We start from the raw sequence: 13,721 nt of genomic DNA on the forward strand, positions 1-13,721 counted from the left end.
GCTGGCTTTGACCACCGCATCACTAATCCCTTGGCTATGGGTAAAAACAGACTGCTGTTTTCTCAGACCCGCTAACATTTAATTGATCTTTTCTCTTCTCAGTTGTCCTTGCAAGCTGTCATATTTCTCACTATGATGAGTCTCATAGTGGCGCCGAATGTCATATTCCTTGAGCACTGCAACTTGCTGCATACACACCAAGCACACAGGTTTCCCACTGACCTGTGTGAATAAATAGTAGCTGGTCCATTTTTCTTGAAATATTCTACATTCTATGTCCACTTTTCCTCTTTTTGACAAAGACATTTTGGGGCTTTGGGTCAGATGGCAGCAAAAGAATGTTGTGTTGTATCCGGTACTCTTACTGAAACAGTGCGCCCCCAGTGGTCAAATAAATATATTGCAGTTAATGTCATAAATTCTAACATCTGGCAAATTTCATCTCACGGGCCGGATTGGACCCTCTGGCGGGCCGGTTCTGGCCTGCGGGGCGTACGTTTGACACCCCTGGTTTATACTGTTGTGTACGGTTGAGTGAAACTTTAGTGAAAGTTATCATAAGGTTTCTAACTATCCTACTGTGTATTCACAGGGTGAGTTGAATTTATGAAAAACATAGCCATGATTAATCAATACTAAACAACAGTTATTCCCTTCTGCAGGTGACCAAACACAGTCAGTAAAGTGAAATGCCTTGAATGCAAATAGTCAGGAGATTGCATCAGCAAAATTTGAAGAAGTTGGAGAAATAATCAGTTGGACAAATAATCTGTATTCTGGATTATCTTCCCATAGTCTGTATCTACATCCTGTTTCATCACCATGCTGACCTTACTGAACAATCTTCTCTTTTCTTTGCCTACTGACATATCTCTCTGAAACTATTAAGCTGAGTGTTTACAACTATACCATATTTGGCTGTGTTGTTTTTTTTGACATTCATAACCTGTTTAAAATAATAACTCAAGTATTGCCACTATGTTGTGCACAGAGTGTTGTCCTATTAAATTGTTTCTATTTATTACTCACCCCATAAAAGAAGTTCAGTTTAGCTCTTCTTCAGCAATCACCCTGCCACGTATTTGTTTGTTCATTTCCTGGCAGTATTGCTTTAGTGTCTGACCCAAGCCGTTTACACACATTGTTCATTGGTTCAGTGTTCATACCATGCATCACTTTCAGTTCTTGCTATTTGAAAACACACCCAGCCAACCATATAAATACACACACTCCAGTTTGAGATGACAAGCACTGTCCTGAGACCCAAGGGAGTCAAACTGCTGGTATGGATGACACTGGAAGACAAGAACTCATTCGGAGAGCCCACCTGGCTAAAGAGTCTGCCTACTGTCCATACAGCAAGTTTCGAGTAGGAGCAGCCGTTGTAACTCATGATGGAAAGATTTATACAGGTGATCTTTCATTTTTCAACTCTTGATGTCAAAGAGAATATTAAATCTTGTTATATTTGAATGATGAACTTACATTCTTGCTAGGGGAACAAGGGCTCCTGTTTCTGTAGAAACTGATGATGTTGACAGGACAGGATGTTAACAGTGAGACAGAGTTTTCATGTATGAACGTGCCACCAGTCAGGCATACGCTGTCAACAGAGTAATGTGACATCAGAATGAGTCAATCAGAATACGCCTCTTTTTTCACCCTGTGTATCTCTCAGTCTCTGTTTTACACATTCTCTCCCTCTCTCTCTCTCTGTCTCGCCCTCTCTGCTGACATGATGGTTTCAAAAGGCCTAAAAGGGCTGTGTGATAACCGCTAAAATACTAATAGTGATCTATTTAACAGTTCCAGCAAGATTTTGAGTATTTTGTTTTCTACACAGATTTATGAGGGGAGTATAGTTTAATCAATTAAGCATTGTTTGTATATTGATAGTTTAATTATTTATTTGAATTAGTTTTATCAACTATTTTTCAAACACCAAAAACAAATTAAAAACAGAGATAGACAGAAATGTCCTCCATTGTAATGTTTAAAGAAGAGTTGTTAAGAAAAATTCTTTTTGTTAGTGTTCAAAATACATTGTGTTATTTTTTGTCCTTTTTGTGTCATCTCCATAGGGTGTAATGTAGAAAACGCAAGTTACGGCCTTTCAATCTGTGCTGAAAGGACTGCTATATCAAAGGCTGTATCTGATGGGTACAAACAATTCAAAGCCATTGCTATTGCAAGGTATACAGAGCTACTCCATTTACTTCCATTACATTTAAAATGGTCACAGAGGTATCACAAATCAGAGAAATAAGAGAAAGGGATTGCTATATATGATACAGTTTTAATGGTTTGTTAACATGAAGACCTGGGAAGCTCTCTCTTATAACATCTACACCTTAACATTATGGCACAACGAGTCCTTCCTCAGTGACTTGTCTCACACATTGAAATCATTTTCATTGCAATAGCTCCCTCTAACATGACAGGATGTGACACAAAAGACGTCTTTCCTTCTGGGAGACATTAACTTTTAGAATATCTCATTTTAACAGTGACCTGAAGGATTGTCACATTTCTCCATGTGGAGCTTGTCGGCAGTTTATGAGAGAGGTATGTTTCATCTCACTACTGATATTGCTAAAGTTGATGAAGGACTTCCAACAGCACTCTACTCCAAGTTATCTCCTATTCACACTTCAACTGTAAATACTGATTCTGTTTTATCAGGTCTTTGAATAACAATATTCGTATTTTTAAATGTATCCATATACAAATGGGTATCATTAGTCCACTGAAATTAGCTCACCTTTCTCTTGCAGTTTGGTTTGCACTGGGAGGTTTACCTAACTAAGCTGAATGGGGACCATCAACAGATGACAGTGGAGAACCTTCTTCCACTCTCCTTTGAGCCAGACAATTTAGGGGGAATGAACTAGGAATAGACTTTAGCAACCACACAGCAAATAAATGTTTTCACACACGCTGTGTTGCCAGTGAAATGAAGAAAATCATTTGCTTCTTAACAGAACTTAATGTTTCTTAGTAGGATTGGGTCAGATTATATTGAAATATTGTCATTTTCTGAATATAAACTACAGTGTAATATCTGTAATTAGTTGCATAATCTACTGGATTTCCAAAAATGACTAGTCCAATCAGCACACTTTTAGATTCTCTTTGGAATACTTACTTTTCCTGCAATTTCGAGTTTCACAGTTTGCAAAAATGTGATTTTAATTGCAACACAAACATATGCAATATATGTCATCTTCAATAAAACTGAAGTTCAAATCTAAAAGTATTTGTTAAGTCTTTCAAAACAACTTCAAAAACTGAGACAACCCATGGATCCTGTCTATGGAGAAGTGTTCTTTCTACAAGGAGGGAAATAAGATCTGTCCATGGTCAGTTCTTACTATTTGAAAGCACACCCATTCCAAACAAATAAATACACACAGTTCATTTTGTGATGACGAGCACACATTTGAAAAAAAAAAGAGAGAGAAAAAGAAATAAACATGTACACCTAAAACATGAACTGTGCAATCATAGAACACAGTTAACATGGTCACAAAATGAAGGTCTGGGAAACTCACTCTGAGAACAGTTACATATTAATGTTATACATAAAGTTGTTGGAAGATTTTCAGTGGCACTCTAAACCAAGTCACCTATTCACATCTGAACTGTGAATACTGATTCTATTTTCTCTAGTCATTAAATGATAATTTTCTGTTTTTTTTACAACAAAATGTGGAGAAGTGTTCTTTCCACAATGAGGGAAATAAGACAATGGTGATCCTGCAGGGGTACAACTCACATACATCTCATGAAATTGAATGTGCTTGTTTAACACCAGCCATCAAGCTCTGTGTAACTAACTCAGATATTCATTAAACATGAGAGCACAGATGTTCTCTACAAGTGAGTATCTGTAGTCCCAATAAAGCAAAAACAAATTAAAACAATCGTTCTTGTACCACCTTTGTCCACCACCATAGTATTCTCACAACTGAACATGTGAGATTTAAATGGACTTCTGAAATGCTGTAGCAAGGTTCAAGATTACCAAGATTACTGTGGTCACAAAATTAAGTTCTAGGAAACTCACTCTCAGAACAGCTACACCTTCGTATTATAGTTAAAGCTGTTCAAAGATCTTCAGTGGCACTCTAGACCAAGTCATCTCCTATTCACATTTGTACTGTGAATACTCATTCTATTTTCTCTGGTTATTAAATGACAATGATTAAATGACAATGTTCATTTATATATATATATATATATATATATATATATATATATATATATATATATATAGATACACACACACATACATATATATGTGTGTGTGTGTCTATACATTGTCATTTAATCATTGTCATATACATATATACCGTCGGGCATCAATGTTTTTAAAAGTGTTGAAAATAATAAACAGGCACGACGATGACTTAAGGTAGCTCTTTTGTCTTTATTGAGTAAAAGGTAGCGTATACAGCAAAAGCAGAGAGGAGGTCATCAGAGAGGCACCCAGATGCAGTCTTGATGGTGGAAGACTAGACCACAAGATCTCACACACACAGATATACCCATGCAGCCAAGGGCCTTTGACCTTGGTGCCCATAGATAATGAGAGCTTTCTAAAACTGTGGGGCGGGTGTGTGAGAGCTTGGTTGATAAACCAGTGTTTGAGTGAGAGAAGTGTAACACAAGATGAAAAGTATGTCCACACATTCCATTCACTTAACAAAATATATACCTGTGATTGTATTTTACCACTACACCTCACTAAGAGACCAAAGAGGTCTGGTGACAGTCAAAGTATTCAGCTAGGCCCCACAATACTTATATATATATATATACACACACACACACACACATTAGAGATGAAACGGTACGTAGATTTAAGTCAGGTAGCCATTGTAGCTGAAACGGTAAGTAGATTTAAGTCAGGTAGCCATTGTAGCTGAAACGGTAAGTAGATTTAAGTCAGGTAGCCATTGTAGCACTGAACGGGGTACTTTATTTCACAAAAAACCCAAAACAAGCGACAACACACATGTGCCAAAGGTGCCGGGGCAATGTAACCAGTGCCAGGTGGCGCAGGTGTGGGGGTGCTCTGTGCAGGCGTGCACTGGAGACGACCCAGGGTTTTGGAGTGGCTGGGAATGGAGCAGGTGAGAGGGCCAACTTTGGGATGCTAGAGTGAGGAACCAAACTCAGGTCTCCTGGTCAGTTGGTATATCTCTTCTAGTCCTCTCAGCTAGTGGCCGCGGGCTGGCAGCTCAGGAACAGTCTGAGGAACCAGCCTCCCTGAGCTGGCGTTCACACGCTCCCGCTATTGGTCAAGAGATTGACTTCTTGAGGAACCAGGAAGAGATCTGCACCCTGAGCTGGCCCTCACACTCTCCCTCTTCCGGTCCAATTAGGTGATGGCAGTCATCCCTTGACCACAGCTCAGCAGAGTCTGGGGAACAAGGAAGGGATGTTTAGCCAACCCTTGCCACAGCACACACTTTCCCTTCCTCTCCCAAGACTCCAGCTTTTATCCTTCAGCCCATGGGTTTTCCATGAGCTGCAGGTGCACTTGTCAACAAGCGGTCAGCCGTGGTGTTTTTATTGGAGGCTTCTTCCCCACGTACTTTGATTGTGTGCTCGGGACACCCTTCATCTTCTAAAAGCTGGGCCATAACAACGTTAAAGGTACGTTTATGCCTGGGGAACAAGGGCATATATTCCCAGGTGTGTAGAAACTGATGATGGAACTGTACCCATTAGCGTTAGTAGGAGCAGCTGAACAGATCAATATGCATACAATCGTTTATACTGTAGTGTACGGTGGAGTGAAACTTTAGTGAAAGTTATCATAAGGTTTCTAACTATCCTACCGTGTATTCGCAGGGTGAGTTGAATTTATGAAAAACATAGTCATGATTAATCAATACTAAACAATAGTTATTCTCCTCTGCAGGTGACCAAACACAGTCAGTAAAGTGAAATGCTTTGAATATAAATAGTCAGCAGACTGCATCAGCAAAATTTTAAGTTCAAGAGTGGACAATCCAGAATTGTAACACCAGTTTAGCTATTCTTCAGCAATCAGCCTGCCACGTATTCGTTTGTTTATTTCCTGGCAGCATTTCTTTAGTGTCTGACCCAAGCTGTTCACACCCATTGTGCATTGATTCAGTGTTCATACCATGCATCACTTTCAGTTCTTACTATTTGAAAATACACCCAACCAACCACAAAAATGCAAACATTCTAGCTTGAGATGAAAGGCACTGCCCTGAGACCAGAGGGAGTCAAACTGCTGGAATGGACGATGCTGGAAGACAAGACCTGATTCACAAGGCCCATCTGTATGAAGAGTTTGCCTACTGTTCATACAGAAAACTTTTTAAGCAGGTGCAGCAGTTTTAACTTATGATTGAGTTTACACAGGTGATCTTTAATCATGCTCCCGTTCTAAATATTTTTCATTTGAAATGTAAATATCTAAAAAGAAGATTGAATCATGTTGAATTTGAATATTTGTCACGAGGTGAAAAGTAGATTTAAGTCAGGTAGCCATTGTAGCACTGAACGGGGTACTTTATTTCACAAAAAACCCAAAACAAGCGACAACACACATGTGCCAAAGGTGCCGGGGCAATGTAACCAGTGCCAGGTGGTGCAGGTGTGGAGGTGCTCTGTGCAGGCGTGCACTGGAGACGACCCAGGGTTCTGGAGTGGCTGGGAATGGAGCAGGTGAGAGGGCCAACTTTGGGATGCTAGAGTGAGGAACCAAACTCAGGTCTCCTGGTCAGTTGGTATATCTCTTCTAGTCCTCTCAGCTAGTGGCCGCGGGCTGGCAGCTCAGGAACAGTCTGAGGAACCAGCCTCCCTGAGCTGGCGTTCACACGCTCCCGCTATTGGTCAAGAGATTGACTTCTTGAGGAACCAGGAAGAGATCTGCACCCTGAGCTGGCCCTCACACTCTCCCTCTTCCGGTCCAATTAGGTGATGGCAGTCATCCCTTGACCACAGCTCAGCAGAGTCTGGGGAACAAGGAAGGGATGTTTAGCCAACCCTTGCCACAGCACACACTTTCCCTTCCTCTCCCAAGACTCCAGCTTTTATCCTTCAGCCCATGGGTTTTCCATGAGCTGCAGGTGCACTTGTCAACAAGCGGTCAGCCGTGGTGTTTTTATTGGAGGCTTCTTCCCCACGTACTTTGATTGTGTGCTCGGGACACCCTTCATCTTCTAAAAGCTGGGCCATAACAACGTTAAAGGTACGTTTATGCCTGGGGAACAAGGGCATATATTCCCAGGTGTGTAGAAACTGATGATGGAACTGTACCCATTAGCGTTAGTAGGAGCAGCTGAACAGATCAATATGCATACAATCGTTTATACTGTAGTGTACGGTGGAGTGAAACTTTAGTGAAAGTTATCATAAGGTTTCTAACTATCCTACCGTGTATTCGCAGGGTGAGTTGAATTTATGAAAAACATAGTCATGATTAATCAATACTAAACAATAGTTATTCTCCTCTGCAGGTGACCAAACACAGTCAGTAAAGTGAAATGCTTTGAATATAAATAGTCAGCAGACTGCATCAGCAAAATTTTAAGTTCAAGAGTGGACAATCCAGAATTGTAACACCAGTTTAGCTATTCTTCAGCAATCAGCCTGCCACGTATTCGTTTGTTTATTTCCTGGCAGCATTTCTTTAGTGTCTGACCCAAGCTGTTCACACCCATTGTGCATTGATTCAGTGTTCATACCATGCATCACTTTCAGTTCTTACTATTTGAAAATACACCCAACCAACCACAAAAATGCAAACATTCTAGCTTGAGATGAAAGGCACTGCCCTGAGACCAGAGGGAGTCAAACTGCTGGAATGGACGATGCTGGAAGACAAGACCTGATTCACAAGGCCCATCTGTATGAAGAGTTTGCCTACTGTTCATACAGAAAACTTTTTAAGCAGGTGCAGCAGTTTTAACTTATGATTGAGTTTACACAGGTGATCTTTAATCATGCTCCCGTTCTAAATATTTTTCATTTGAAATGTAAATATCTAAAAAGAAGATTGAATCATGTTGAATTTGAATATTTGTCACGAAGTGAAAAGTAGATTTAAGTCAGGTAGCCATTGTAGCACTGAACGGGGTACTTTATTTCACAAAAAACCCAAAACAAGCGACAACACACATGTGCCAAAGGTGCCGGGGCAATGTAACCAGTGCCAGGTGGTGCAGGTGTGGAGGTGCTCTGTGCAGGCGTGCACTGGAGACGACCCAGGGTTTTGGAGTGGCTGGGAATGGAGCAGGTGAGAGGGCCAACTTTGGGATGCTAGAGTGAGGAACCAAACCCAGGTCTCCTGGTCAGTTGGTATATCTCTTCTAGTCCTCTCAGCTAGTGGCCGCGGGCTGGCAGCTCAGGAACAGTCTGAGGAACCAGCCTCCCTGAGCTGGCGTTCACACGCTCCCGCTATTGGTCAAGAGATTGACTTCTTGAGGAACCAGGAAGAGATCTGCACCCTGAGCTGGCCCTCACACTCTCCCTCTTCCGGTCCAATTAGGTGATGGCAGTCATCCCTTGACCACAGCTCAGCAGAGTCTGGGGAACAAGGAAGGGATGTTTAGCCAACCCTTGCCACAGCACACACTTTCCCTTCCTCTCCCAAGACTCCAGCTTTTATCCTTCAGCCCATGGGTTTTCCATGAGCTGCAGGTGCACTTGTCAACAAGCGGTCAGCCGTGGTGTTTTTATTGGAGGCTTCTTCCCCACGTACTTTGATTGTGTGCTCGGGACACCCTTCATCTTCTAAAAGCTGGGCCATAACAACGTTAAAGGTACGTTTATGCCTGGGGAACAAGGGCATATATTCCCAGGTGTGTAGAAACTGATGATGGAACTGTACCCATTAGCGTTAGTAGGAGCAGCTGAACAGATCAATATGCATACAATCGTTTATACTGTAGTGTACGGTGGAGTGAAACTTTAGTGAAAGTTATCATAAGGTTTCTAACTATCCTACCGTGTATTCGCAGGGTGAGTTGAATTTATGAAAAACATAGTCATGATTAATCAATACTAAACAATAGTTATTCTCCTCTGCAGGTGACCAAACACAGTCAGTAAAGTGAAATGCTTTGAATATAAATAGTCAGCAGACTGCATCAGCAAAATTTTAAGTTCAAGAGTGGACAATCCAGAATTGTAACACCAGTTTAGCTATTCTTCAGCAATCAGCCTGCCACGTATTCGTTTGTTTATTTCCTGGCAGCATTTCTTTAGTGTCTGACCCAAGCTGTTCACACCCATTGTGCATTGATTCAGTGTTCATACCATGCATCACTTTCAGTTCTTACTATTTGAAAATACACCCAACCAACCACAAAAATGCAAACATTCTAGCTTGAGATGAAAGGCACTGCCCTGAGACCAGAGGGAGTCAAACTGCTGGAATGGACGATGCTGGAAGACAAGACCTGATTCACAAGGCCCATCTGTATGAAGAGTTTGCCTACTGTTCATACAGAAAACTTTTTAAGCAGGTGCAGCAGTTTTAACTTATGATTGAGTTTACACAGGTGATCTTTAATCATGCTCCCGTTCTAAATATTTTTCATTTGAAATGTAAATATCTAAAAAGAAGATTGAATCATGTTGAATTTGAATATTTGTCACGAGGTGAAAAGTAGATTTAAGTCAGGTAGCCATTGTAGCACTGAACGGGGTACTTTATTTCACAAAAAACCCAAAACAAGCGACAACACACATGTGCCAAAGGTGCCGGGGCAATGTAACCAGTGCCAGGTGGTGCAGGTGTGGAGGTGCTCTGTGCAGGCGTGCACTGGAGACGACCCAGGGTTCTGGAGTGGCTGGGAATGGAGCAGGTGAGAGGGCCAACTTTGGGATGCTAGAGTGAGGAACCAAACTCAGGTCTCCTGGTCAGTTGGTATATCTCTTCTAGTCCTCTCAGCTAGTGGCCGCGGGCTGGCAGCTCAGGAACAGTCTGAGGAACCAGCCTCCCTGAGCTGGCGTTCACACGCTCCCGCTATTGGTCAAGAGATTGACTTCTTGAGGAACCAGGAAGAGATCTGCACCCTGAGCTGGCCCTCACACTCTCCCTCTTCCGGTCCAATTAGGTGATGGCAGTCATCCCTTGACCACAGCTCAGCAGAGTCTGGGGAACAAGGAAGGGATGTTTAGCCAACCCTTGCCACAGCACACACTTTCCCTTCCTCTCCCAAGACTCCAGCTTTTATCCTTCAGCCCATGGGTTTTCCATGAGCTGCAGGTGCACTTGTCAACAAGCGGTCAGCCGTGGTGTTTTTATTGGAGGCTTCTTCCCCACGTACTTTGATTGTGTGCTCGGGACACCCTTCATCTTCTAAAAGCTGGGCCATAACAACGTTAAAGGTACGTTTATGCCTGGGGAACAAGGGCATATATTCCCAGGTGTGTAGAAACTGATGATGGAACTGTACCCATTAGCGTTAGTAGGAGCAGCTGAACAGATCAATATGCATACAATCGTTTATACTGTAGTGTACGGTGGAGTGAAACTTTAGTGAAAGTTATCATAAGGTTTCTAACTATCCTACCGTGTATTCGCAGGGTGAGTTGAATTTATGAAAAACATAGTCATGATTAATCAATACTAAACAATAGTTATTCTCCTCTGCAGGTGACCAAACACAGTCAGTAAAGTGAAATGCTTTGAATATAAATAGTCGGCAGACTGCATCAGCAAAATTTTAAGTTCAAGAGTGGACAATCCAGAATTGTAACACCAGTTTAGCTATTCTTCAGCAATCAGCCTGCCACGTATTCGTTTGTTTATTTCCTGGCAGCATTTCTTTAGTGTCTGACCCAAGCTGTTCACACCCATTGTGCATTGATTCAGTGTTCATACCATGCATCACTTTCAGTTCTTACTATTTGAAAATACACCCAACCAACCACAAAAATGCAAACATTCTAGCTTGAGATGAAAGGCACTGCCCTGAGACCAGAGGGAGTCAAACTGCTGGAATGGACGATGCTGGAAGACAAGACCTGATTCACAAGGCCCATCTGTATGAAGAGTTTGCCTACTGTTCATACAGAAAACTTTTTAAGCAGGTGCAGCAGTTTTAACTTATGATTGAGTTTACACAGGTGATCTTTAATCATGCTCCCGTTCTAAATATTTTTCATTTGAAATGTAAATATCTAAAAAGAAGATTGAATCATGTTGAATTTGAATATTTGTCACGAGGTGAAAAGTAGATTTAAGTCAGGTAGCCATTGTAGCACTGAACGGGGTACTTTATTTCACAAAAAACCCAAAACAAGCGACAACACACATGTGCCAAAGGTGCCGGGGCAATGTAACCAGTGCCAGGTGGTGCAGGTGTGGAGGTGCTCTGTGCAGGCGTGCACTGGAGACGACCCAGGGTTCTGGAGTGGCTGGGAATGGAGCAGGTGAGAGGGCCAACTTTGGGATGCTAGAGTGAGGAACCAAACTCAGGTCTCCTGGTCAGTTGGTATATCTCTTCTAGTCCTCTCAGCTAGTGGCCGCGGGCTGGCAGCTCAGGAACAGTCTGAGGAACCAGCCTCCCTGAGCTGGCGTTCACACGCTCCCGCTATTGGTCAAGAGATTGACTTCTTGAGGAACCAGGAAGAGATCTGCACCCTGAGCTGGCCCTCACACTCTCCCTCTTCCGGTCCAATTAGGTGATGGCAGTCATCCCTTGACCACAGCTCAGCAGAGTCTGGGGAACAAGGAAGGGATGTTTAGCCAACCCTTGCCACAGCACACACTTTCCCTTCCTCTCCCAAGACTCCAGCTTTTATCCTTCAGCCCATGGGTTTTCCATGAGCTGCAGGTGCACTTGTCAACAAGCGGTCAGCCGTGGTGTTTTTATTGGAGGCTTCTTCCCCACGTACTTTGATTGTGTGCTCGGGACACCCTTCATCTTCTAAAAGCTGGGCCATAACAACGTTAAAGGTACGTTTATGCCTGGGGAACAAGGGCATATATTCCCAGGTGTGTAGAAACTGATGATGGAACTGTACCCATTAGCGTTAGTAGGAGCAGCTGAACAGATCAATATGCATACAATCGTTTATACTGTAGTGTACGGTGGAGTGAAACTTTAGTGAAAGTTATCATAAGGTTTCTAACTATCCTACCGTGTATTCGCAGGGTGAGTTGAATTTATGAAAAACATAGTCATGATTAATCAATACTAAACAATAGTTATTCTCCTCTGCAGGTGACCAAACACAGTCAGTAAAGTGAAATGCTTTGAATATAAATAGTCGGCAGACTGCATCAGCAAAATTTTAAGTTCAAGAGTGGACAATCCAGAATTGTAACACCAGTTTAGCTATTCTTCAGCAATCAGCCTGCCACGTATTCGTTTGTTTATTTCCTGGCAGCATTTCTTTAGTGTCTGACCCAAGCTGTTCACACCCATTGTGCATTGATTCAGTGTTCATACCATGCATCACTTTCAGTTCTTACTATTTGAAAATACACCCAACCAACCACAAAAATGCAAACATTCTAGCTTGAGATGAAAGGCACTGCCCTGAGACCAGAGGGAGTCAAACTGCTGGAATGGACGATGCTGGAAGACAAGACCTGATTCACAAGGCCCATCTGTATGAAGAGTTTGCCTACTGTTCATACAGAAAACTTTTTAAGCAGGTGCAGCAGTTTTAACTTATGATTGAGTTTACACAGGTGATCTTTAATCATGCTCCCGTTCTAAATATTTTTCATTTGAAATGTAAATATCTAAAAAGAAGATTGAATCATGTTGAATTTGAATATTTGTCACGAAGGTGAAAAGTAGATTTAAGTCAGGTAGCCATTGTAGCACTGAACGGGGTACTTTATTTCACAAAAAACCCAAAACAAGCGACAACACACATGTGCCAAAGGTGCCGGGGCAATGTAACCAGTGCCAGGTGGTGCAGGTGTGGAGGTGCTCTGTGCAGGCGTGCACTGGAGACGACCCAGGGTTTTGGAGTGGCTGGGAATGGAGCAGGTGAGAGGGCCAACTTTGGGATGCTAGAGTGAGGAACCAAACCCAGGTCTCCTGGTCAGTTGGTATATCTCTTCTAGTCCTCTCAGCTAGTGGCCGCGGGCTGGCAGCTCAGGAACAGTCTGAGGAACCAGCCTCCCTGAGCTGGCGTTCACACGCTCCCGCTATTGGTCAAGAGATTGACTTCTTGAGGAACCAGGAAGAGATCTGCACCCTGAGCTGGCCCTCACACTCTCCCTCTTCCGGTCCAATTAGGTGATGGCAGTCATCCCTTGACCACAGCTCAGCAGAGTCTGGGGAACAAGGAAGGGATGTTTAGCCAACCCTTGCCACAGCACACACTTTCCCTTCCTCTCCCAAGACTCCAGCTTTTATCCTTCAGCCCATGGGTTTTCCATGAGCTGCAGGTGCACTTGTCAACAAGCGGTCAGCCGTGGTGTTTTTATTGGAGGCTTCTTCCCCACGTACTTTGATTGTGTGCTCGGGACACCCTTCATCTTCTAAAAGCTGGGCCATAACAACGTTAAAGGTACGTTTATGCCTGGGGAACAAGGGCATATATTCCCAGGTGTGTAGAAACTGATGATGGAACTGTACCCATTAGCGTTAGTAGGAGCAGCTGAACAGATCAATATGCATACAATCGTTTATACTGTAGTGTACGGTGGAGTGAAACTTTAGTGAAAGTTATCATAAGGTTTCTAACTATCCTACCGTGTATTC

At 42.6% G+C, this 13,721-nt stretch overlaps 1 protein-coding gene across 1 annotated transcript; it reads left to right on the forward strand.

Moving 5' to 3' along the window:
• Positions 1–1,285: 1,285 nt before the first annotated feature.
• On the forward strand, positions 1,286–2,891 carry LOC115808223 (cytidine deaminase-like). The gene is made up of 4 exons (XM_030769528.1): positions 1,286–1,412; positions 2,082–2,193; positions 2,508–2,565; positions 2,775–2,891. The coding sequence occupies exons 1-4, from the start codon at positions 1,286–1,288 to the stop codon at positions 2,889–2,891; spliced, it is 414 nt and encodes a 137-aa protein (XP_030625388.1).
• The last annotated feature ends 10,830 nt before the right edge of the window (positions 2,892–13,721 follow it).

Source organism: Chanos chanos, chromosome 3 (genome assembly GCF_902362185.1).
Source record: "Chanos chanos chromosome 3, fChaCha1.1, whole genome shotgun sequence".
Classification (NCBI taxonomy): Eukaryota; Metazoa; Chordata; class Actinopteri; order Gonorynchiformes; family Chanidae; genus Chanos; species Chanos chanos.

Excerpts from the sequence above, each read along its gene's own strand:
- LOC115808223 (XM_030769528.1), top strand. The coding sequence starts at position 1,286 with ATGGATGACACTGGAAGACAAGAACTCATTCGGAGAGCCCACCTGGCT. Across the intron at positions 1,413-2,081 it reads TGATGGAAAGATTTATACAG|GGTGTAATGTAGAAAACGCA; the intron begins GTGATCTTTCAT and ends TCATCTCCATAG. Across the intron at positions 2,194-2,507 it reads AAAGCCATTGCTATTGCAAG|TGACCTGAAGGATTGTCACA; the intron begins GTATACAGAGCT and ends TCATTTTAACAG.